A 27,672-nucleotide genomic window follows, 5' to 3' on the forward strand; every position below is an offset into this window, starting at 1 on the left:
CTCGCTGCGCAGGTCAGGCTGTGTCATGATGAGAATAATAAAAGCTATAAACCATAGACAGACAAGTATATGCAGAAAATCAAAAACAGGCAACAGCAAAGACAATCATAGTGATAAATGCCAAAAGTTGAACTCCAGTGAAAGGATATCTGGCAGGACTATCCTTAAGTGCGTTGAGGAACCCACTTTGATGGGAGCCTGTGAACAGAGAAGGACAGAGTTTCTGTTAGAATACTATACAACTGTGTTCGCCATTACATACACACTACTATCTCACACAGTGGTGCATATCAGCATTAAACAACACCAATGTCGGACCTTTTAACAGATTTTGGGTACTACACACTCTGGAGCTATTACCTGCTGCAGACCCTCTGCTGGTTAAAGTTTAAGTGTCAACAAGATGAAGTGAGCTGGGCAGAGTGAGCACACTTAAATTGGTGTTCCAATTTAACTTCCAAGTGTGAAGAGACTGAAAATTGAGGGTTAGCCAGCTATATTTGGCTGTAGCAGACATCTCTGTGGCTCCAGTCAGACTGATCAGTTAACTTTAGTTCTTGATTGCAGCTGTGCAACATCCAACAAATGTTAAGTCCAAATTTCAGTTTAAATTCACAGAGCAAATTAAATTTCGCGAAAAAAAGGTGTGATTCTGGCATCGGAAGTTAGCACCGGTGGACAGTAAATACCTTTGATTTGAAGCTTGGTCAGTGAGGTTTGCTGTAGGCTTACAACACGAGCCGATAATTAAGTCACTGTGATGTTCTCTAACTTGGTCTGAGCCCCACAGGGAGGGGAAAAAAAACTACAAATCAAAGAACTTAAACTTCTGTGATGCCTTTTTCTGCCAAATCTGACAGCACTTAGACTCAACACAGCATGGCTACAATCAAAGAAAAGAGAACAAGCTCAAAACAGTATTAATCAGCACTTCAATTTTCTAGCAGCTAATCTTGGCCCATATTTCTTTCCCAGTGCAACACTGATCCACTGACTGTCATTTATGCAAACACATGCATGTGTACACACACACACACACACACACACACACACACACACACACTGATGGGGAGCCCAACAGTCCACTGCCTGCTCCCAGCTGGAAAGATGGTAACAAGCCAGGATGCTGCAGCTTTTCACAACGCCCACTTACAACCTGCTGGCTCGAAACACACCACGAATCACACAGCCAGGAGGAGTGTGTGTGTGTGTGCCTGAGAGCACATGTCCTTTTCCCCTCCTCCCAGCCACTTACGTAAAATGATGTGTGTGATGACAAAGGCGAAGATGAAGATGGTGAGGAAGGAGAGCGAGAGGATGAACATGTAGAAGAAACGGTAGTTCCTCCTTCCCACGCAGTTCCCGACCCAGGGACAGTGGTGGTCAAAACGCTCTGCGTGGACAGGAAGAGACAGAAAAGTTTATTTTGGAGTTTTTCCTTTTATCCTGCCACACTACTGTCACAGCAATACTTCCCCTGTCTGAAGTATCTGTCATACACATGTACTCATGCATAAACCCTGACCCTGGTTAACCTGGTCAAGTACATATTATTTAGAAATGATGTGTCAAGGTGTTCTTGTTACCCGATTAAGAAAACCCGGATTCTAATATACAAGACATTTAGAAAACATAACCGGGTTACTTCAGTGCATGTAAACACAAGAGCAGAAATCCAGAACTGTGGGAAATCAGAGGAAAAGAGAAGTGACCCTCTGGGTCTTGGCATAATCGCTAATAAAAGTTACTGGCTGCTCGACATGACTGTGTATGGCTAGAAACATTCCAGTCGTAGTGGGACTGTACAAGGTTGAGAGGGAGGAAGAAGCCCTTCGCTGGGTCAGCAGATAAAGTGGCTCCAGTAAGACCTCAGTATGAGAAGGTCTGAGGATGTTTGAGGAATTGTAAATGAAGGCAAAGGGTGCAGTAAAATGAAAGTGTTGTCCAGACTGTTCCTTCACTAGAGACCATGCAGCTAAGAACAAATGGGGTTTTCCAAAATGTTAACACTGACTTGAGCTTATAAGCCACCATGTGCAACTTTGTTGAAATGAACAAAGCAGAGACGAGTGTCTTCCATCTAAATATCTTTGGTTGAAGTTAGTAAAAATGTGAGGAATGCAGAAATGATTGCTGCAATGCATTCAAAGTACAAAACATGTATCTGAATGCTGTCTGAAGTGGTCAACTACTTGAAAAACTGAATGTGAAATGTTTTCAGATGAAAATTAGCCACTGGTATTTTATTAAAAGAAACTCTGAGCAGCTCCAGCACACTGATCATTTCACTGATTGCTCCAAGAGAGGAGAGCTTATTGTTGGTGAGGTTATTTAATCAGCCCCCACTCTGCAGTCCTATCTGTGGAGTGTGGACTGCTAGCTGTGCACGGTGGTAGCTACTTAACTAATTAATCAGAGTCATTATTTTTTAGTGAGGTGAAATGACCTGCTTTTGCCTTCATTAATCAATGCCTGGTTGAAATGTGTCTGGGAAACACAGCCTCCAGTTAGACAGGGTGAAAGGGGGACAGCCACTACCAGTCAAATCTGATTATGACCACGGCCTGCCTCAATGGCCCTTAATGTTAAGTGACCAACAATGCTTGGAGAGCAGAAGGGAGACTTTTGATATTCTTCAGTATGCGCTTATACCGTCCTACTCTTGAGTGTTTGTATGAGGATGTATTGTGGGGACGTTTTTAACAATGAACCAGGAGATCCACTGATATTGAAAGAAACATGAGAATAAAAAAATCCCTCTAAATAATCTTCTGTTGCAGCTTTTCAGATTACCTTTCAAACTCATCATCAAGAGGAGATAGAAGTAGCAGAAACAATGGCTAATATTTACTACATGTAGCAGTTATTTGCTTAGCAGCATTTCATTCTGGTGATGATTTTAGAGTAAAACCAAAAGCTTGAAAAAGTAGTTGCACAGTGATCTAATATATTCTTATTTATGTGCACTCTTCATTTTATTGTTTGCTTACATATCATCATTATAATTTCCCCAAGAAGATTGTTAAAGGCTCATCTAATGCTCTCAAATTAAGCACATTGGAAAAAATAAACAGATCTAAAATCACTCTGAAAATCAATCACTTAATCCCAACCCTCTGCCCACACATGAACAAGCATCAATATTTATGAACAGATGAAACGGTTAGACCATCGTGTCCTGTTGTGTATGCTGTAAAAGAAAAAAAAAAATACAGAATGACTGCAATGGAAAGGAAGAGAAGTTGTGTGTGTGTGTATCGTAATTGTGTACTCTTCTTATAAACTTCTTGTCACTCCCAGGGGGAGCGATACAGGGGGAAGCCCTCCGATCACTTTTTCCCTGTCAGTGTGGTCCCCATTTCCAAGTGCTGGACCAATGTGTTACTAGTACTGATCATTACAGACTTAGAAATCATGCCAGAGGTTATTAAACAAAAATAAATAAGATTTCCAATGGCCTACAGAGTTTGGAAAAGGGAAGAAAACGTCTTGGTTACAGTCCTTCCTCATTATCCGTGTGAATGCTGGTCCTTTTCTCCTGCACTGGGGCGCAATTTGCTGTGCTGTTTTTCATGCTGTTTATCTCTTCAGCTTCATAATGAACGCTGGACTGACTGACTCCAGACTGCACTTAGGGGATGTGGAGCCATGTTGGGTGGAGACCTGGAGCTTTGAGAGCAGGCTGAAAAGTAATTCTTATGAAAGGGACGCTGGCTCCACTGACATTCATCATTGGAGTTTATGAGTTCATCACTCCCACCCACCTGCAGTGTGGACAGTCCAACTATGTGTCTGTTTCTCATTTTTCACTTCCCTCCCATCTGTGGCTTACAACTATGATCTATACATGTTTTCTATTAGATCACACTGTGTCCATGTTTGGTCGAAATGTTGCTCGTTTTTTGTGTCAGGATATGTCTACTACTTTATGTAATATTTTAAATCAAAAAGCAATTTATCGGTTTCATTTGAATGCATGAATTTAACAATCAGCTTAAAATGTGCTCAAAATCCACCTTTCTGTAATGACATACATAGCCTGCTTGTGAAAATGACTGCCCTCCCATCTTTTTGTTCAGCTGTCAGTCTGTCCTCTTTCCTGCCAACATGCATCTGTGGCATCTGATTACCACCTCCCCATCTTTTTTTTTTCCTGTTTACTACTTCCTCATCTTTGTCTTTCAGGTTTTCGGTGGGTTCCGCTTCTGACAAGGAAACGGACATTCAGAGAAGGAGCTGTCTCTGATGAGTGAGCAGCACAAAAACCCTGATGAGAAAGATCCAGACACACAGGTTTCTGTATTTGTCTCTATCTTTTAGTAATTGCCTTGCTGTGCTCTTTGCTTTGTCTCCAGAGACAGAGCATGTGGTTGTGAAGAGCAGCAAAACTCAACCATTATGCTGCTGTTTTCTCTCTGTTCAGACTAACTTTTCTTTTCCTCTCCTCTGTATGGATGCCAGTTCCTCTAAGCGTATGTACAGTACATTCCCTGTAGATCTGCGTCAAAAAGCCAATATTTAGCTTGGCTTGTATTCTCAAATACAGATATGTGTTTGTACATGCCGTGTGTGGTTGAGGGCAGGAAGGGTAGACAGGTCAGCATTTTAATCAGCCCCAATTTTGTGATCTAACAAATTTGATTATCTCAATAAAGCCTACATACTAGGGTTAGACTTATAGTGCATTTTGCCTGTTTATCAGATCTGTGTGTAAAAATACATATAGATGATGAGAGATAGATTAAGCATGGGTAGATGATGGTTTTTGATCCAGGATATTGTCAGAAAATATCTGCAAATCACACAAACTCACAACCAGAGAATATCATTTTCACTCACCCACACAGTTGTCACACAGGCTGCAGTGGGAGGCACGTGGCGGTCTGAAGATCTTGCAGGTGAAGCAATACTTAAGTTTGACTGTCTGGCCGTTGATAACCACCTCCTTGGTCCTGGGAGGAGGCCTGTAGCCTGTACTGCCATTAGCGACATCTGGGAAAAATAAACAAAAAAGAGAGAAAAACAAAAGAGATACATAAGAAACAAAAGACTCAAAAGACTGTTACTGTTATATATATTCCAGTGGCACAAAAACACTACAAAAAACTGGAAACCTCTTGATAGGGCAAACAAACTAAAAGTAAAATGCAATAAAAGCCAGGAGGACAGAACGTAGGTTATGATAAATTTAATCTATGACAAGATAAAGTTCGACACTGGCATAAATTCAATAATGAATGACTAAATATATTTTAAAGCATTCCAGTTATGGTTCAGGTTATAATCTCTTTACAGCCTGCTAAATGCTTTTCACTCTGTATTTAAGGGTAGCATCACTCTGTTTCTATGACAACCTCTACTTTACATACTGGATGCATAACGCAGCCCAAACAACATAGAGCAGCAGTGTATAGGGAAGGCTACAGGTTACTAATGGCCAGAAAATTTCCATTTGTAACGCAGTCTGCCTGGAATAAATGTCATGCTGCCTTCAAAACCTAAAAATATAGCAACATACAAAGAATTTCATGTTTGAATTATTATTTCTTTGGCACAAGGAAATGGAATTTGTAAACTCAGCTGCTTGAGATATAAGTATAGATTTTACATTTCTTTGTAAGCTAGGTCAGTTCAGGTTGTCTAGTTTAATTTGTCTAGAGACCGATGAATCTCAACAAGGCTGTGAAATCTTTACTGATCTGCAACTATCCTTTGCTATGATAAAAGGTACATGTCATGCTATCCGTAGCTTAAAAGGCTTGAACATGGACAACCCACACAGCTCATTATTTTTAATTAGCCTCACTGTTATAGTGCTTTTGCATGAGCCATACAGATTCAGCTGCTGTGTGTCAAACTTCTCAACCAGAAACAACCCTTTGTGCATGTGATGTGTGCAAATGATAAAACACTAGCACCCTAAAAGTCTGCTGTTGCGGTTCCTAAAACTGCGACCCAGTCCAGGTGATGTTAACAACCGTCTGCGATTTAACATGCACTTAACACGGCGATCCTCAGACTACAATACAAAAAAAGAAAACGGTGGCAAACTGCTTTGAATGGCTTTTTGTGGAGTAAGACAGCAGTGATGACAGGCTAAACGGTAAGGATGAGAGCGATGATAGTGATTTTCAAGCCATAAAAGGTAGAGCCTGTATCCTATTATTTCTCTGTTCGCTTTGAGCACTCTCACGCACCGTGAGAGTATGAGATCGTGTGTAGGAAGATCATTCTGAGATTATTCACACAGAAGCACGCAGCATTGCTAATAGAGTGGTATATGTGTGTTAGTTGGCGGGGGGGCAGTGTGAGGGTGGGGGTGGTATATAGGCAGCGAGAGGCTTGTGTGGGTGTTTGACATTTCTAAAAAGGAGCAGAGGAAATGCAGCCAGTGAATTTTGTTCTATTGAATTCGTCTCTCGTCTCTTGTCGCTACAATGCGCTCTCCTCACTCCTCTATACTCCCTCTGTTCTTGTGTCCTCTCAGTAGACTCCACTGAGGGAGACAACGAGCGAGGGGAGTCTGTGAGCAATTTGGAGCACAATTCACTTTCCACAGTATTAAACCACTGGGAGACGTCGCATCGTATAGGTATTCATACTGAAATAAAATTTACAGTAATGTCAGCTCCTGTCAAGTGAAATGAAGAGCTATGACACCCAATTGTAGGGTTCTTCTGAAGCATCAGAGGAGACCTTGTTGAAGCGTATTCTGGTATCTCTGAAATAACGCTGGCAGGTACATAAAGACACATAAAGACACGTTTTTCTCGTTCTGCCAATGAGGCACGAAGGCAGCAAAAGGCAACACTACAGGTGCTAGTGAAGGCAGACATTTGGCATCAATCGTGATTTAGGTACTTATCATAACTACTTGCATGCTGGCCAGAGAAGCCTAAACTCATTCTCCATATAATGATTTTAATGGTACAGAAGAATCATTCACGCTCTCCTTACTGTAGGAAATAATACTAATAAAATCATGGAAAGTTGAGAACATGAAGTGGAAACAACCACAGCAAAAGCAGCTATATAATTAAATCCAATACATTAAACACTGCCATTTACATTATACTACTTTTGCAAAGTTTTTAATTTTTGACTATCCTACTTTAAATAAAAGCTTCTAATTCTCAAAAATAAGTAGGTCATTTTATTGTTCATTCCCAATAAGACGTAAACATTATAAGGTGCTGCCAGTACAATACTACAACAAACTAAACACTGTAACCTTTTCAGAGGTATAAGTCAAAACCCAGCATATTGAATAGTATTATATTATACATATGTTGCTGGACTAAGATCATGAAGAACATCTTGTCTCTCAAAAATAATAGAAATTCAACAGGATGAAATTTGAATAAAGTGTAAGTAGCATGCTTATGTACAGCCATGAAAAACAGGTCTATTTACAGCCCAGACAGTCAAATTGTAACACCTGTATCTCCATACACTGTCCTGTAAATCAGCTGTGGTCACACCTCAAGTACACTTGGACCAGCCCATCAGCATTCACTACACTTGTTCACAGATGCCTGCAGTAAAGTAGGGGGTGAGCGGAGGTGTCAAAGTAGCTTTTCTGCTGAACAAAGCCATTTGTACACTTTGCCATCCTGGCAGCCAAAGCTTAGCCTTACACCGGTGTCTAGTGGGAGATCCCACAGAGAGATAGACCAGGACTAAGCGCTTGAGGCTAGAAAATAAGGCCAGGTAGACTGGGAAGTGATGTAACAGAACACACATACATACACGCACACTCTGTACCCACACACACCCTCAGGCACAAAGTTAAATGAGGGTTCAATGTCAGCCAAATTGTGCTAGGCGTTGCCTGGTGAGGTATAAAGGGAAACTAATTGCTATCCTACTGTGTATGTGGAGGAGAGAAAACTGGAGCCTTTACCTTCACAGACGGAAAGTGCACTGGAATACAATGACGATGGCTTACACGCAGAAGAACTAACTTTAGCCTGAATGCTGAGACGCAGGACTACAACTAGAGAGGCACAAGCAAATTCTGTTTTGTTCAAGCTGCGATGTCGGGGCCTTGAACACTACAAGTGGATAAAAACCATACTTAAAATACAAGATTTTCCCAATTAAGATCGGACATTTTCAGGTACATCAGAGAAAGACATTACTTGTGAGGATATCTTTGCAATTCAAAGTCAAAGGTGAATAAGACACTAGATCACTAGACTAGATCTTTTTAAACAGCCAAATCTATACACATTCATGTTCATTATATTCCCTTTTGGTTTAATTTTCAATATTTTTATGATGCTTAAATACCGCATCTGTTTACTTCAGTTTTTCTCATAAAGGTCCATGAACACATTGACACTGAATAGCTGACAGCAGTCCCAGTGTTTTCATTTTTAAAAATTTGAGATATATGGCCACAGCATGATACAGTGCCTCTGTTTACTTCTTTGGATGATTTAAAGCCAGCAAGATTCCCCAGCAGCCACCAATAGGCTCCATTTCTTTATACCTGTGCTATGGATCTCTCTTAGCACGATTCTAAAATTATGAATAGATTAGGACTCCAAAATTAGTAGTAATAGTAATACTTCCAATATTTAAGCTATGAGATAGAAAAACGTTTATACTACGATTTATATTGACTACACTCTGGTTTTTCTAAACAATGACTAAGTAAGGATTAGCTAAATCAAGGCTAATTACAGGTTTATGAGCTAAATAAGCAGCTTTCCACAACGAGTATTAAGTCTACCTAAACAACCTACAACTAGATTGTCTAGAAAAATAATTGTTTCTCAACAGGTTATATCTCTTCACTGACAAATCTTCTGTTTGTGGATAATTATCAAAAGTGCTTTTCAATAACAGGGAGAAAGTGTGAGACATGCTTATCATAGCTGGTCAATCAGTAACATCTCCCTGCTGATGGCAGCTGGTATATGTGTGCACTGTCCTGCAGTCGCTGGGAGCCGGGCATGAGGAGGAGTGTTTACGGTTAAATACAGCAGAAGCAAAGGACAGTTCTGTCTGGTCTGCCATTGTTTTCCTGAAAATAAATCTAATTAGTGCTAAAAATGAATATGGCATTCTGGAGGTTGAACTCTGGTTACTGACTTCATCCTGAGCAAAAAAAAAACATAATTACATTTGAGGAAGTTACTCTGGAGTTAATTGACGTTCAACTTGTGCAGCTGGAACACTGGAAATTCACTGCAGAGGAATTTCCTGTCCGACCTTGCCCTGAAGCAAGCCAAGAAAAGCAACACCTGTCACACAGTTCAAATGGCAGAGTGAATCCTTTTAGACTAAAACTATTCAAAAAACACTCAAGGAGCAGCATGGCAAAGGAAAAACAGAACAATCTGGCTATACCCATTTATTCAAAGCAGTGGGGCACCAGTCCTGGACTGATAAGAAATTGCTAAGTACTTTGCACAATGCAAGGCTTACTGAATGCCTTTTAAATAGATTTAATTTGGTTTGCTGCTGATTTTTGATGTGGCTACATCATGAAACAGCAGCATTAATGTAAGCTTACAATGTGAGCAAAACACTGCACTGTTGGTGAGCTAAACCTATGTAAATATTCCAATATCAACTTCATTTTAAGCCAAATGTATAGCTTGGCCTGTAAAATCCAACACAGGGTAAAATATGTGGAGCATTACAAGCAGCCATCACTGACTCAGGGGCAAGTAACAGAAGCAGAACACAAAACAATGCGGCAATAAAATTTTACTGAATGTCCACTGCTTCAGACTCACTCAGGGCTGAACTGAAAAAGGTCTTGGCCAAGACTATGAGGACTCAGCTCTGCAGTCCTGATACAGAGATGTGACATGTGACATGCTTGAGTAAAGGGTGACAACAAAGAAGAAAGCATGGTCAGGTATTGGACAAGAGCTAGAATATGGCAACAGAGACAGCGATGAACAGATGCTGCTTCACTCTGGATAATGAAGCCCGATGAGATCCACAGGGAGACAGGAAGACAGGAAGACAGAGCAAAGACACATAGAAATCTGCTACTGAAAAATGATTACAGTAGCTGTTATTAGTCATATATTAAATCCTTTTTTTACAGCCTAAAACAAGCCTTGTATGAGGGCACACACTCAGCGTTTCTGCCTATAGATTTTTTTCAACTGAAGTGCATTAAGTCGAAAGATGTGTGTCTGTGTGTGTGTGAGAGAGAGAGCGAGAGACAGTGGAAGCATAAGGGATGGAACAAGAGAGTGAATGATCAGCATATTGGGTCAATCTAGGCCAGTCTAATTGCTCCACAACAAGTGTGTCTTGTTGTCTTGTCTTTTGCTCCAACAAAACAGCTCTACAGTGACAGCTCTATTTCTGCACATTGCTCTATTCCTGTCCCCATCATCCACTGACTCATTTCTCATCATTTCTTTATATCTGTCTTTTTCATGTCCATGTCACTGTAGGCCTGGAGAGTAGCCAAGAACGAAGGACGACTAAAAAGAGAGGAAAAAATAGAAAAGAAAGTTATTTCACCTCAGGCAACTTCTAAGAATATGAAATGATTCTTTGCAGCACACATGATCAAAATGACAAATGGTAGAGGGGTGTGGATAAAGCCCCAACCACGTTACTTAACACTGTCTTGGGGCTGCGAGCAGGTGTTCAACGATTAAAGCTTCACTTCAGGAAGGAAATCAAAGATACAGTTTCATATTGGTGAGCACAGGCAACATCCGACATATATACCTTTTAATCATCTCTGAGGAGTGAAGCACAACTGCAAGATTAAATCTCTTGTGCACGTTTAACATAATTCTGCTTATTTTAATTCACTCATCTGCTCTCCTTCTCACCCTCTATGACACATACAACCAGGCAGTTTCTCACTATCTGTGTGACATGCTGAACCGTGGTAAACTCTTCCTCCCTTGCTGACATTCCGCCCTTTGTCAGTCATAATAAGGGAGGACAGACTGAGGTCCATGTACCAGCAATCCATAAAGGCAGAAGTTGAGATGTCAAGTGGCTTTGTTACAGAGCCTCGTTCCCCTGACTGCACACCTATTAGTTATTATGAAGCCAATAACAATGAAGTCAAACATGAATGTGACCTCAAGTGGTTGAGCACACTGAGAGGGGCGAGAGGAGGGAGGAAGAGGGTTACAGTAGCAGTTCAAGCACTCGCATAAAATATAATTCATTCAGTCATTCAGAACAGGGTATTAATTCATTCTTTGCTGTGACAGGACAGACATCGCAGCACTATATAAAACAGTATATTATCATGCCAAGGGCAAAAGGGACTGTGCTTCTGATATACCTGGTCATTGTGAGAGTATTTCTGGACCACATCTGTGTATTCTGGCTGATTTATTTCACTTCTTTAATTTCTAGAGTTGGAGCCCAACAGTCAGAATCAATACACCCCCGCAAACTGCCCTATCTATGATGATTAATTTAAACTGGCACCAGCTTTTTGATGTTTATCGGAATTTAACAGTGCAGCGGTCAACGTTTAAAGAACACAAAAGACAAGATGGAAACAAGTAGCCACCCCTAACATCGTGTGTTGTTCAATACATGGCTGTTAATCAAAAGAGCCTTAGTTCATCCATGGTACAGTGTCAAATTTGTCTCAAATTTGTCTCCAGTCAAAGCAAATTCAACACTACAAGCAGACATACAAGGTGTAAAAATTCAAGCATGTTTGCAGAGTCTTATCGCTCCGGGGAGAGGAAGCTGTATCTAATGTGATTAAGCTAGCTCTCATCTTAGAGAATGGCTCAAGCTGGTCCCTCTCTGTGTCTCTGGTAATGGGCTGTGTGTTTTGAGTTTAGCATCTGAATTAAGTTTCTGGCAAGGACACGGACAAAGGCAGTCCCAACAAAACAGTTCAACAAAAATGATAAACACAAAGTAATTAAACAGGGCGCAAGTAACAGAGAGGAGGGTGTAATGTGGGCTTGGAGATATAGAATATTGAAAGAAATAAAAGTAATTGCTTTGCCCCTAAAATTGAAAGAAATATAGTTTGATCACAAAAGAAAGAAAAATCATGTGTTGAGACAACCGCTAGTTAAAACCTAGTATGCTTGGTTTGTAACTTTTGTTTGTAACACTTAAGTGTGTGATCCTGCTACCTCCACAATGCCTCTGTTGTCTGTAAAGCTGATATTGTCTGAATAGAAGAGGCCAGCATTATAAGAAGAGAGGACATACATTTGAAATAATAAAAAAAAAATCAAAGGACCCTGATTGATGGAAACAGAAAGGAGAGCAAAAAAGCATAATTAAGCATGAAAAATGACATTTAATTCTGCGATATCAGCATATTATAATGATTCCAACCATAGACTTAACCCTACAACTAAGATTTGTAATGCCACCATTTGCAGACATTATCATCGCATCACCCAATCAAGTATCTCTGATTGCATCAGCAGCAGAGAGTCCAGCTTTTGTCCCCTCAGCAACGCTTTGTACAAACAGCACACTTCATGCAATCTTCAGCTTATTGTGACGTTAATACACTTTGGCAGAGTGGAAAGAGGCAGGGAATACTACTAACAGTGGAGAGGAGCCACCCACAAAGCATAAGTCGAAAGTGAGGAAAAAGGTGGGTCGAATCCTGTTCGATTAATAAACTGCTTTATTGATCAAACACTCCAAGCATGAGGTCTTTGTCAGGGCATAATACTCTGTGAGGTGAGTTAGACCTCTACTTTGCCACTGTTTTCACCCCACACATACAAACACATGGAAACATTCCTGGCTTTACTTTTTTGCACGAGTTTCTCTTCAGATATACCCACACACACACACACAAAACAGGAAGCACCAAAGTCCTCACCTTCAAACACCCATATTGACTGCACCTGTAGTCATGAAAAGCCTAAATGTCATTGCATCCTCGACTGATGTCCCCATCCTTCCTCCAGCAGTCCAAGCTCTAAGCCTTCCAAAATCTATTTCCTCTGCTGGCCTTGAGTCTAGCTGGCAGCTTTAGAAAAAACTGTGAAGCTGTCCTGACATTCACCAGCTAGCTTGGACCATATTAGGTGGAAGGAAGGAAACAGGCAGCTCTGACCATCTCTCACTCTGATTAGTGCTTCAGAGAGTCTTTTGGATTTGGCATGTGGTAGCTGAACTGATGCCAGCCTGTCTAGTCCTGACATATTGGGCAGGCAGGCAAACATGCATAGACATCAAACGTGGCACACTGAAGAGAAATCAACTCTTGTCTCCATTTCAAGCTGGGATAAACAACAGCTCTTTCCCCGACCCTTCAAAGGTGTTTGAGGTATTTCTGCTGCTTTAACAGTACACTGAGGAGTGACAACATACTGAGAATGAGGATGACATATACAGTTTTATGTCTCATCTGTTTTTCATTTATTTTTACCTGTGCTAACATGCCACACTTGATTTTGTCTGAGGTGGGCTCTACATCAGGCAACCCACTCCAACCTTGTTTTCACAGACTAAACGCTAAAGCATTTGGCAGACAGCAGAGATATCCGCTCACAATGATGACAGCAGAGGCACAGCTATCAGCTTTCCCTCCAGAAATACAGGATTAGAGACTTTGATGTCTTACATTGTACTGACATTAGGTCCTCCATTGTTTAGTCAACAGATCAATGAGAGTGGTGTAGAACTTGAGCCTTATAGCACCCGGACTTGAAAACATCAACTATTTATGAGACTGTGGGTGAGTTACGAAACTCCTTGGGCTACTGGTGGCTCGAGTGTTCAAGGATATTTGTTGTAATTAAGATGGCTACATCTCACATACATAGACTGCATTTGCACAAGATGGATGCAAAACACATTAAAGTGGAAGTGTATCATTTGCAGCACTCAATAAAGGTTAGTTATACCTTCTAATTAGGGTTTTTATGGAAAATGTTATTTGAGATAAATGTAGGGCACTTAAGTAAATGGAGTGAGCAAGTGTTGTACATCAAATTGCGAACCAAATAAAACAGCTACTGAGCATATGGGAAACAAGGCATGAAGTGGTAAAGAGCCATTACATTATGGCAGCACTGACGTGAAAAAGTTATCCATGCTCACTCAGCCTGTCAGCTGCTTTCTTATTAGCAGCGTCTGCACAGTTTTATAAGGACACGTTGCTTTAAAAAAAAGAATTTGTGAATAAAAATGAGCAGTCTCGGTCAGAAGAGAAAAAAAATTCAAGGAATGAATCCTGTTGTGAGTAAGACAGGAGGAGACGGAGACGAGAAATGAGGAGCACTGACATGAGAATGCATGTGCAAACACATACTCACAAACAAAAGGAATATATAAAAGTGTAAACATGGGGAGTGAAAGGAAATGTAAACAATTTCACCATTTCAGAACACATTTTAATCATGACTTCAAAACAAATGGGCTAAGAGCAAATACAAGTTGTAAAAACAGAGTGAGGAAGACAGACATAGAAAGAGACAGGAGTAAGTGTTTTCTCCTGGAAGACATTGTGAGGCTGGTTGGTGTTGAGGCTTGGGATGGGGCTGGATGATCAAGCTAAGAGCTTACAGATGTGCTACTAATGTCTTGCATGTCAAGCTGCCACGCTATGGCGAGAACCAAAGAGCAGATCACTGAACAAGCCCGGACAAACCAACCAGAGAAACAAAGCCAAGGATGAAGGGTGTTTGAAAATTTGGAAACACAGAGCAATGGGGCGTGTTTGTAGAGAGATGCTACTCTATAAAGACTGATAGAGACTGATAGAAAGAAAGAGAAAGCAGGAAGAAAGAGCGGCAGAATGCGGCAAGCAACTCAATGAAGAAAATGTATTTTAACAAAGATTTTCTGACTTTTTACAAGCTGTGGGAAAAGGCAGCGACCTTAACCTCTCAGTATCTTAAATCTAACATTCCTCGCTGAAGGATACACTCCACCTGAAGTATTTATGTGTATGCGTTTGTTTGTGTGTGTATATAAAATCCTCCTGCTATTACAAGCCAGGTTCTTTCAAATGGAAGCCATAATGGCATCAGCACTAAAGCAGTCTATTAGTCTCCTGGCAGCATCACAAATGCCATGGGATGCGGCTGTTTCAGGGAAACACTACCAAGATCTAGGGGCACTGCAACCTCAAGTCATTCTACAATTAAAACAATATTAACCTAATTAATCTAAACGTTCTCTTGGAAGTGAAAATTAAGGTTAACATTTTCTAAATGTTGTGGTCATGCAATTACAATAAATAGTTGATCAAGTGGACAAGGGATGGTGATATAAAATCTGCTGAATTATTAAAAACAGACAGTTTGGGTAATAATTAAATAGTTTTAACCTTATGTCTTTCACTTCAAAGTGGCTTAGATAAATTGTGTAACTGGGCTTGTTTAAAATCTGTCTGCCTGCATGTGTTAGTGATGCCCTGTGGACTCCACTGTAAAGCTGTGCTAATGCCCTGCAGCCACACATCTCAGCTAGTAAGCTGGTGAGAAAAATGTAAGTAAACCAATAGAAATGAGAGCCAAACACCATGGTGTGTTAAAAAAAAAAGCATTTTTCTTAGGAAAAGCCTAATCCATACTGTCATTTCACAACCTGTACACATACAGATTTGGGTACAGGCAACCAACAACATGACAACAATCATTTGTATGTGAACAAGAGATTCCAGTTTAGAAACCGCCAATTGCTACACTCAGAAATGCACAGAACAAAAGCCAACTGGGATGAATCGATGCTTGAGAGGGGGCAGAGTGGTATTTAGGTCAAAAATGTTCATATTTTCATCCTTTAATTTGTTTATCCTCTGAAAAAATACTTGCCTATACAACATGGTCCTCTTGCACAGTGCTGTTTCAGCACACTGCTCCAAGCTCTCTGTACTTCACCTTCCCCCCAAAAGCTTTTACATCTCCTAATGAGATTAATTAAGCCAGTCCAGAGTTTGTTTAATGAGGCCCCAGTGGCCTGAAGCACGGAAAGGACCATCGCTGAGAAACACAAGCTTCACATTACAAATAAAAGGACCAAAACTTTAAAGGGGGTTTTAAAAATAGGGTTTAGAAAGTTAAACCTTGGAGTAAAGTGGTGATAATCCATTTAGCTCCAGGGCAGGAAGACACTACTGGAGACTGGCAAGTTGGTCCTGCAAATGACTGGCGAGAAACTAAATTCAATCTATTACCAGTGTAAATTTTAGCATGAAGTGCCCTTGAGGATGACAGTCCCTACCCTGTCTAAAAGGGTCCCTAAGTAGCTGACTGCACTTTAACTTTACATCTTTATGCTGGCCCAATGTTTCATTTCTCCTAAATGAATTTTACTGCTTTGGTATTGCCTTTAACATTTGTTTTGATGAATTAAGTTGGCAAGCACAACTTTGATAGCTTTAATTGAACATAGAAAAAGCATTCAAATACATTTAATTCACTTCAGAGCTTACCATTAACGATTATGCTGAAAGCAGAACCTGTCCATTATTCATGAGACATCTCAAATACACTGTAATGTGTACAGAAAAGGAAGACTTGGCTATTTGTCAGCTTTTTTCCTTCTGAAATCACATCAGTAATAACATAATCAGCGAAATCTAAACAGGGGCTGATCCAGAGACTTTGCCGCTTGCATCGGTGCATTTGTTAACTACTGATTTCTTCAAATGTAATGTCAAATAACAAAGAGATAGCGGTGAACAGACTACATGCACACCACAAACTGCAGTCTTGGCTAATTCTAGCTCATGGTGAGCTATCGTTAGTGCTGTCATCCTGGTAATTTAGTTACTTCATATCAAGTGAATCCTAATGCACCAATAGTTTTACCTTTCACATCATAAATTAGATTCTGAAGTTATCGAAATGCAATTTATGATTCGGGTAAAACATCAAATGGGGGCCCTTGCATAAGTTGGAGTGAAATAAACAGATCAAAGGCCATTTGGTCAAAGCAGCACCAATACTTCAGCCTGAATCCAGATTCAATGAAGGCTTGATCCCTACTTCTTTGGCTACACAGACAAACTCCAGGTACAACCAGATAATCTGACACTCTGTAGAGGAGGTTGTAAAGACACACAAACTCCTCTGGATCAGTACCATGCAGAGAGGCTTTCTCAGAGAGAAGTACAGCGCCTAACATGGAGGTAATCATAAACTCAGACAGGGAGGAAGAGAAAGGGATGAATGGAGGGAAGATTACAAGAGATACAAAAAAGACTCCTCTTTGACATACTAAACAAAGGAACAACTGCTATGGTATAGTGATGGGAGCAACAGGGCTGGTCAAGGAATATATCCACAGACAGTTAGAAAATAGATGGGGGAAAAAATCACAAAAATGCAGATGCAGAGGAAACAGAAGTTCAACAGTAATTGCTTATTGCAATAACTGGTTTTCATTTTCATGTTTTATAAGTAAAATCAATTAATTGGAGTGCAGTCTTACCTATTTGCCTCTCAAGATCAGCTGCTTCATCTGGGCTGGCCCTGGGCAACACCCCTGGGTCACTGAAGCTGGTTCTCAGCAGTGTTCCCAGTACAAACAGAAACAGCACACCTCCTATGACTGGGATGGCCGGGGTCAACTGCAGCGCCAGGAACCGACAACTGGTAGGGCAAGAAGAGGTGGAGATTAAAAACGAATAAATAAATAAGCAACAAACAAGAAACGTGGTTCTGTGTGAGGAGCAAAAACCTGAATGTTCAAATAGCCAGAGCCTTGGGGGATTAAAGGACATCAGCTGATGGCCTGAGGGGCACGTGCCTGTCTACTCACATACAAACCGCTCTTCTTAGTACAAACATTTGTACACAACACTCAGCCTGTGAAAGCAACACTGGACGGCAGTTGCGACAAGCCTTCAAGTTTAGGAAATGGTAATACCGGCGACTTGTTGCTTAATACTTAGGCAAACAGATACACACACGAAGGGTCAGTCCTCTGTGTCGTAATCTGTTCTAATGAGACAATTTAGCGTAATCCCATTAAACGTCCTACGGTGCAGGTGGTTATTACAGTAATCACATTTAGTCTCACAGAGGTGGGGCACAGGCTGCCACATCCCATTTCATTTGCTAGTCTCTGGTCTATTTGATTGGATTTGGGGTCAGCAAAGAGGTGTCATTCCAGACAAGGGAAACTAAATGAACATGTGGTAACCATATGTTTTGAGGGATGCTGTTGGGGAATGCAAAACAGTAAAGCTGCAAGCTGAGCCAAGGTTTTCAATAAAATCTGTGTTTACACAAAGGCTCTTGTTCATCTGTTCATCTATTTAAATAACTGTACCAATTCAAACAGATTCTGTAAATTGCACCTCTAAGTATCAATTCCTTTGTATTTACTGAAAATATAACATATCAAATGCTTTTTGTCAACTGATTTCCAAAGCAAGAGATTTCAGGGTGCCTAAAATGGCTGTATTTATGCCAGTACAGGTGATTTTTACCTCTGTCTCAGAAGTTATGTTTTTGCCAGTGTCAGTGTGTTGGTTTGTTTGTTTGTATGATTGCTAATTTGTAAACAAAAAGAACTGAAACACTTTTTTACCACATATGGTGGATGGTTGGGGCATGGGCTGGGGAAAAACCCATCAGATTTTGATGTGAATCTGGTTAAAGTGGTGGATCGAGGAATTCTGGTGGAGGTATACGCTCTAATAACACAGGGTCTAAATAAAACTGCCCGATGAACAGAAAAATTCAGTGCAGAGAAGCAGTGACTATAGAGCATTAACAAACTGAGGATGTTAAGTGACACTGATGGCTACTGTAAAGACACAGTTTTTCAACTGCATATCTGCTGAAAATCCCACAAAAATGTTGCATAACTTGCAGAAATATCAAACCGTTTATCCCTGCATTACATTTATTGTTTTTTTAACAAAATGTACAATCAGTTGTTGATCGACATTTTATCACTATCACACCATCTCACCAGCCTTCAGATGGTAACACCTTGGGAGGGCAGTTACATCCGCTGATCTATGCCAGCACCAGTTAATCTCATAAACCAAGCCAAACTATATTTAGGTTTGCCATGTGGGGTTCCACCAACGACAGAGGATGGGGAGGATGGACCTGGAGCACTTATTTAGATTTGCTGATCTATGCTAACTGGAGTTCTAGCATCATCTGCATGTGCTGCCTACTTTCACATGAACTGCTGGAGAAGACTACCCCTCAGCCAAGGGAAAAGGGCAGCCAACATATGACACCCTAGCAAAGACCTAGCATTACTAATTTTGTCAACACAAGTGGCTGGCATTACGCCTTATTCTCAAGTAAGGTGTAACTTGCCTGTGAGCTGAGTAAGCCTGTTCATTATAATGTGGTTTTGTCTGTAAGAAGAATCTATTATCTATCAAGCATAACCAGATGAGAGGCTCCAGGTGAGGCAAATGGCAAATAAAACATTATTTCTAATTTATAAAAGGACAATACCTGAATCAGAGACGTACAATATTTATACCTTTTTGATGAACGATGTTTGAGCTGTGACACGACCTCTGAGTGGACACTGGCCAGTCCTGCTGCTCTCTACATCTGGAGTGAGACTGAACTAAGCAAAAACACACTGGGTTGTCTGGGACATCAGCAGGGGGGTTCCAAGCAGGACAGCGCTGTGCAGCACAAACACTTCTCCACTCTAAGACTTGCCTGGAGTTCCCAAGGTCATCGTCCTGGACACTGACTGTTTCCACATACAATATACACAACTTATGCTAGGCACTCACTAAGAGGACATCCATTGCACAGACTTCAGTGCTTTGTGATTCTCACCCAGCCTCAGGCTTCTGAACTGGGTAGGGTGGAGACACACCATCCTGCACTGTGTCCTGAGATTGTAATCTATACAGGACATAGTCTTATCTCTGGCTGGGGCAGTGCTGCAGACAATTTTTCTGCTCATAATCTTCCAAATCTGACTGTCATTGTTTAAACAGAAGACAGCTCTGTTGCTCCTGCCTAGCAAAATACTTTCACTGCAAACACTACAAGAACCAGTTGTACAAGTCTGTTGAACTGCTCTTTGTCTTTAAATTTATACCACTCTGCAGCCACGACGATACAACCAAGTAAATATTATAGTATATTATCTCATGTTATTACTTATGCATATCATGTTTGCATGTCTTGGTATTGTAGGTTATATAAAGAAAAAAAAATAGGCTTTAGGAGACTTCAGAAAATCTGGTCAGCAACTCCCCCCATTCACATGCTGGACGACTGAAAACATGTTTAGTTTGCTTCAACATCCCGAGAGGAAACAAATAACAAAAGAGTGGCAGCAGATTTCTGACCATTTAGTCAGTGCTGAGAGGACAAATCCTTAAGGAATGCTCAAAAGACATGACAACTCCAGTCATGCAGGGAGAGAGCTCAGTTCTTTGTTTCCTGTCTGGGGGCTTAAGTGCACGAAAAATGTAACATCATCTTCACCATCATCATCATCATCACACAGCAAACACAACCCACCCAGCTGTCAGCTGTAAGTTAAATGCAAAACTCCACATTATAACCTGCAAAGATTTCAAGTCTCCTTTAAATTACTCATCGTGACTGTGATGATATTTATTAGAGGAAACTAGTTCTGCCAAGAAAAAAATCTGGAGCTTTCCCTGCTGTAGCCACAAAGAGAAGATCTAAAGAAAAACAGGCATTAATCAATCAATGTCTTTTTCTATGTCTCATTTTTCTTATTGTTGTGAGCACCCGTTTGTTTTTTTTTTGTTTTTTTTCAAATTCATGAAAGATTTTTACTTGTTAATAACACAAACGGTATAAAAGCAAGTAAGCAGAAATAGTCTGCAGCTTGCCATTGTCTGCCTGCATTTGCCGCTGGAAAGCAGAAAATTCGAATGTCAATACCTGACATCTCTTCATCTACCCATCTGTCCTCTATTCTGTCAGACTGGTCACACATCTGATTAATGAATCCACCAATTAAAAGTGCTAATGGAAAATCACTACAGTTGTAAAAAGCCTGGCAGACGTTGAGTGAGGGTACAACATCTGTAACAATTAACCCAAAGCCAAGATTTGGATGGTTTTGAAGTAATCAATGAGAAAGTCAAGCTCCCCAAGGAAAAGTCAAATATTCGCCAAAGGTCATTTAGAGTTAAAAAATCACAGAATCGAGTGAACCCACTGCCTGCTCTCTCTTTCTGCACGGAAAACCAAAACATGCTGATTTGTGCTCTCTTCCAGGAAAATATTATGACATTTCAAAACTTGTAATCTGGCAAATGGTGATGAAGATGGCGGAGAGAACAGCACAAACTGCTGCCTCCATCCTCAGAAGTCGTGTCTCGATGTATTGGACATCAGGAACATAATGAAAAGCCAGCCATGTGTGATAGAAAGTGACATGTTGCTACAAAACGTACAGAGATTTAACACTGAAACCACGAGAGAAGGAGGATGGATGCAACAACAAGCCTGCCTGTCCTAGAAACATGGATCAATAGAGATACATGGATGAGCTGCAGGTAGGCAACATCTTGCCTGGTTTAAATTCCCCCTGAAGACAATGTCCCGGAAATCAATTTTTATCAGTCACTGAACATGAGCGGTAAAGACCATGAACAATTTCAACAGCCCTCTTTACTGTCAAGGACTGTAAAGAGAGGATATCTACAAGGAATTGGACGTTTCCAAAGTTTATACCTTCATTTCCCTTGTAGTTTGATACCAAATTTTATATCTAACTGGGACTTTAGGGGCTTTGTTGCCATGGAGACGGACAGTATCCAATGTCAGACGTGGTAAATTTCGAAAGGCAATGTGGTTACCCTGGAAACAGCCACATGAGTGAGCTGAAGCCTCCAAGGAAGGAAAAAAAAAAGAAACAAAGACATTCAACAAGATATAGACAGCATGATGACATTTATAACAACCATTTCAAATGTCTCAACAAACCACATGGTTGATGATGATGAAGACTGATTTATTGCTTGATTTGATCCAGAAATAGTGACAGACTGACCACAGAACAAATCTGAGTCGAGGTCTCTGGAGGAGGATGTCCTTATATATATATATATGCTCTAGTCTAGTTGCAGTTTTACATTTATTAAAAATTTCAGCCTCTAGAACCGCAAATATTTGGACTGGGACATGGGTTTTGTACTCTTCCCTCAACAAATATATTAAGCCTAAACACATTTATATGGCAAGCATAACTTGGGATGCATCCTGTTGTCCAGCCAAAAGTTAGAGGAAAGAATTTATTTTCATTCCTGCTAATTCAGGAAAAAATCCTGAAACAACAAATCTGTGTAAGTCAAATATAAGCTGTAGAAACCAGGGCTAATAATCCATAAAGTAACAAAACAGAAAGGCTATTCCAGTTAGTATGCCCTACCCTAAGCGGCAAATGCACAGATTGTAATACAGAGAAGTCTGATAAGTCAAATCTACTGTTGCTTACCATGGGATCATCTGAAATAAACTTAACGAGACATTCTGAATAAACATTTATCAAAATAAATATTGTCAAAACCCCTTTCCAAGGGGAGCAACAGGCTAACAAAAACATCCTTGCTAGTCAATCACAGAAATCAAACCTGAAGCTGTGTACCACTATGGCTGGTTTCGAAAAAGTGTAAGACAAAACATTTACTGTAAAGCCAAGGTCTGGGATGACTGCACTCTGAGAGTTTGTACTGATAATTACTCACTAACAGGTATCCATTTACAAAAATGTACAGCTTGTGTGTCAAAGTCTGTGTATTACTGACTGCTGAAGGCAATGCAATAAAGCTTTGATAACTAATTCCTAATGCAAACATCATAAGGATATATGGTTAATGTATCTGCAAGAGATATTAGTGCATGTCACTGTAGAGCATAGAGTAGCATAATACATAGTGAGAAATGACTTTAACCACAGGATGGTTACAAGCATTCAGATAGCAGTAAGCAGCAGCATGACACATTTTGTTGACACAAGGAAAAGCTAATGTTTGCTCTGTATTTAAATAAAGAATGATCATTGCTTCATTCTTTTATTCCACTGCAGGCATATTGCTATTGAGGTGGCGAAGCAAAAGGGGAAGATCCATTAGGATGAAACACATCTGGACCTGACGCACAGATAAGTGAGCAAATCAGATAATGTAATACTGGTTTTGTTTGGTTTTGTTTTTGAATTCCACAGTCCAATTAAAGCCCCAATATTACACACAAGGACAGAATATCTCCATTAAGATAAAGTTGCTTTTAAGCACCATTAATTTGGCCTTTGCAGCAACTGCCTGTTGAAACAGGTCATGAAAACTCCAAATATCAGTCGTAACTTTTCTTTAGACTTTACCTTGTTCCCTTTAAACTCAAATTAAAAAAAGTCAATTCCTTGACTTTTTGAGTATGTCAGGTTCCTAGCTTTACAAAATGACACGCACTGGTATATTATTCAGCTATGTAGCAGCTATTTGACTGCATATGAAAAGGTGTTTGGGATTGATTTAATCTTTTACTGTCATAAACCCAGCTTGACACCATCAAATGTCTGACTATAAACTTAAACTCAAAACAAGTGAATTCATGCACAATCTGATAAAAACAAAACATATGAACTTTACTCTCTGTCCCTAAAAAGCCAAACAAACAAAACACTCAAAACGTTGCTATTTTAGTAAACCCAGGGGTCAAAGATCACAAAGACAGTTTAGAGATGCAAATTTAGACTCAGGTTGCATGACTCTTAGCCAAGCCAACTTAAACATTAAGCTGCACTCTGAGCAGGAAGCACTGCAGTTCTCCAACAGGACATGGAGAAAGTGCAGCAAAAGTCAATCAGTGTTTAGTATGGGAACCATCTCATAAAACCTATCTGTATGAGTGGCCGCTCCATCTGGTCTCTTAAGTTCAGGTCCTCTCCTAACCTTGAGAGCTGTTATAATTCTTTACATTTGGCTTTACCATAAATCAACCAGATTGGCATGTTTTCTATGCTATAATAATAATATAAAGCAGAAAAGAGTGCAGTTTATTCCAATTTCCTATGTGTTCTTGTGTACTTCCAGCAAACAGAATGTCAATCAGAAAAAGCACGCAATCATGTAAATTCAAAGATGTATTATACGGTATACATCTAATGTATTTAACTTATATGCAAGCCATTATAATGAAACAGAAATAACATAAAATCTGCCAGTATTGTCACTCCGGTAAACCTGGTATTATATTTCTTTTTCAACAAATGTCCTCTGTGCACCAGTGAGACATGTTCATTACTTCCACAGAATACTAAAGGTAAATCCTTCTACCTCGACAGGGTCTCCCGAGGTTTCCCAATTCATTTGCCTCCCAAAGGGTGTGTGTTAATCTCAACAATAATCCAATCCAGATTACCGTTATCACATTTCCCACTAAATCCTCTTATGGTGCCAACCAGTTTTTCAAAACTCAGCTGGGAGTTAAAGCTTGGGGGGCTTTCATCTCTGCTTGATGAAACCGCGTGACGGCTCGCTTCACTCAGCACTGTTCACTGGCTGTCCTTTCAGTGTCACCTGAGATAAACCACACCCTCGTTTCCGTTCTTCTGTAGCCGTACAGCTTTGAAGGAAATCAATATGATGTGGTCTCCAAAAAAAAAAGCCTGTCAAACATAGATAACCCATCCTCCAACACACACAGTATCTCCTCGGTGTTTGTTTGAGAAGAGGTACAGTATGCCCACAGATATTACTCAACACTGCAGTACCAAATATGTTAATATGTTTAAAATGTGCTTAATGTTGTGTTAAAATGATTTTGAATCACTTGGCTTTGTGGCCTTTCATTCTAAAGTCTCAAAACTCATGTGGGCTACATGGATACAAGGCTTTGTCAGCTTTGCCTTTTATTACATTTTGATTGTGTTAGATGGCAGGCAAGGGCAGAACATGAACCTTCTCTTAGCTGTAGGCCAAGTCATTTGTCAGTGTAAAAACTGAACATGACATGCTTTTGCAAATGGTAACATTTTTTCCCCCGGACTACTTCATGGAATCATAATTTCCTTCTACCTTTCAGACAGATGTCAGTAGTGTAATGACACATCCTCAGAGGATGCCAGCGGTCATGCATGCATGTGAAAAGCCTCCAAATTCACTAGCAAAACCTTCCAACCAACATGTGCCATGGACTCACTTACCACTGGCACAGGGAAGCTGTGTGACAAACAGAGGGTGCAGGGTCGATAGAAGGCTTGGAGCTAGTTGGGGAGAGGAATCACACTACAAAAATGCAAACAGCTGGATATGACTCCTGGTTTCAGTGAGCCTAGGTGACAGATCTGCCTCTTGCTTCTACAGCAAATCAGACCGTGGCAATAAAGTCTGTGACAGAATGTCCTGCAAGGAATTTAAGTCATATCCAAAACATATTCACTTCTAAAATGACCTAGATCTGGCTAGCTGATACTTATACATGATTAAACAGTCAAGTATGACATAGCCATTGTCCTTGTTCGCTTGCCAAAAAAAAAGGAATGCCGGCACACTGTAGCAAAATCTGAGCATTTCATGCTCTTATGTTATCCTTATGTGTAAAAACTTCAATCTCTTCTGTGCAGGTAAACTTAAGACAGTGGGACTAAACCAAGAATGGTACTGTACTTCATTTCTTAAATTTCTGACAGCCTGGCTTGAGAGAAATGCTTTTCTTGTCTTGGGAAACCATGCCTACCATGGGTGTGACTGTTCAAATTATGTGGACAAAGGCTCTTTCGCAACAGCTTGCCTTACGTGACTCCAAAAGCTGACTTATTATTTTGCTCAAGCATGCAGCAAACCTACTTGCTATTCTTCTGGAGTATTGCGCTGAACTAACATAGCAAGAGAAAAAAAAAGGATCGCCATTTCACCGATTTCACTGTATCAAATTTGTAACAACAGAAGAGCTAAAAGATAGCATGCCTGAGAGGGGTCTTCTACTACTGTATTATCTGAATGAAGAATGGCATACAATGCCTGGGGTATTTCATGTGGTTACAGGGTTTTCTTTCTATTCACAAGAAGAAACGACCAAAGACCACTTCTGAGGAACTTGACCTCGGCCTACTTGTCCGTTTACAGTGTTCTTAAAAAGCCACTTTGTTAAACCTGTGGACAAACATGATTATTAATAAGTGGCATTGTTCCATTACAATATCTGAGCAGTTTTTTCTTTTCAACAGCTTCTAAAGCATCTAAGCTACCAGGATTACATGCTGGTGCAAATGGAGATAAGAGATTAGGAGATAGTTTATCACAAGACTTCATCATAAGACATCAGTTTGTGGGATCTGTGGCAACTGTTGAACCCGCATAAACATTGATCTAAATAAAATTGGGGAGGCATGCTTTGTTGTGTAGATTAAAAACAACACAGGCCAGTCTTCAGTCTGAACCAATTGATCCATTGAGCAATATGACTTATTTCTTTCAGTGTTTCCAACTGTTCTGTGTCTTAGTTTTCTGTAGCCGTGTCAGTTTTTAGGTCTGTCTGTAGGCCAGAATTTTCTGTGTTAATGCTTCCACTGAATAGTAGATCTGACATTCATAACCAATCTTTTCTTTTTCTTTTTTTTTTTACCTCGCCTACAACTTAAAAAACATATTTTCTACCAAAACTGAGTTGTTAATATATGTTTAACTTTGTTCTATTTTTCTTTGTGTTTTGTTTTTACTATTTAAGGTACATAAATAAAACTCAATGTCCATTATGCTCTCTTCATCGACAAACTTTACCTTGTGTCGATTCTAATCACATACTTAAAGAGGAACACACACATTCAGACAACTTCTTTCTCTGTCCTGTCAAAATAATGACTAGTGTAGAAAGACGATGAAGGCAGACAGATGAAGGGATTATGCAGTGGCAAAGCAGGTGTGAGCAGAAAGCAAGAAACTAACTATCCAATACATCCTAACTTAAAAGAGCCTGAACTTGAAAAACAACACAGTCATCAAAACACCTAAAACGCTGTTTACATTTCAAGTGAATTACTCATCAGGCTTTCTTAGAGATTTTCATGAAGGTGAATGTAGGTTTTCATATTTTTATATTCAAAGCATTAACCTGTCTAGTTTATAAGCTGTGGCTAACCACCAGAAAAATCTTGAAAGCCAGGGTTTTGATCTCTGCAACTGTCAAAAAATGGATTAGACAACTTCCAATAAATCAGTTTTGTCATAATAATTCTGTCCAAATGTGGCTGGCTTTGCAGTGACTTCTATCAAAACAACTGCAACTGCCCCTTTTTGTTATGCAATTAAAGTTATTTTAAGACTACCAGCCAGGTAACTGTGACTGGTTCCTAAGCATTTTTGCTTAGGAACCAGTACTGTACTGTGCAGACAGCAAAAATTTTCCCCCTGAATCAAGCCTGTCGGGCAGCACTCAGTCCCAAGCAGTGTACTGCTCCCAACAAGCACCACAAATAAAACTGTTACAGGCTTTACTGAAGGACATAAATTAGATGTGACTAAATGTGCAGGACACTTAAATCAAAGCCCAGCCCATTCTTGTACCACTGAAACACTATGTAGCCTGCACATGCCTATATCAAATAGATGTTCTGCTCTGATCTTCTGACAGATTTGAGTTTTTATAGCTTTTTTTATTGAGGAATATAAGGATTTCTACAAAGAACAGTAAAAGTTGAGTGTTAGATAAACAGCTGCAGGCATCAAGCACAGTTTGGGCAAACTCAAACAAATGTTATCAAGGCAACAGTCATTGTTGTATGGAAAACACTCAATAGGTTACA

General features: G+C 40.1%; 1 protein-coding gene across 4 annotated transcripts in view; it reads right to left on the reverse strand.

The window, feature by feature from the left end:
- Window positions 1-27,672, reverse strand: part of LOC121197005 (palmitoyltransferase ZDHHC14-like) — a 43,713-nt gene that overhangs the window by 11,093 nt on the left and 4,948 nt on the right. For all 4 annotated transcript variants that reach the window (XM_041060317.1, XM_041060315.1, XM_041060319.1 and 1 more), the window contains exons 3-6: window positions 17,380-17,540; window positions 4,840-4,992; window positions 1,256-1,393; window positions 150-198 (exon numbers count right to left, since the gene is read on the reverse strand). In XM_041060317.1, coding sequence (XP_040916251.1) covers window positions 150-198; window positions 1,256-1,393; window positions 4,840-4,992; window positions 17,380-17,540 — 501 coding nt within the window. The remainder of the gene's footprint in view (window positions 1-149; window positions 199-1,255; window positions 1,394-4,839; window positions 4,993-17,379; window positions 17,541-27,672) is intronic.

This window comes from Toxotes jaculatrix, chromosome 17 (assembly GCF_017976425.1).
Source record: "Toxotes jaculatrix isolate fToxJac2 chromosome 17, fToxJac2.pri, whole genome shotgun sequence".
Taxonomy (NCBI): domain Eukaryota; kingdom Metazoa; phylum Chordata; class Actinopteri; family Toxotidae; genus Toxotes; species Toxotes jaculatrix.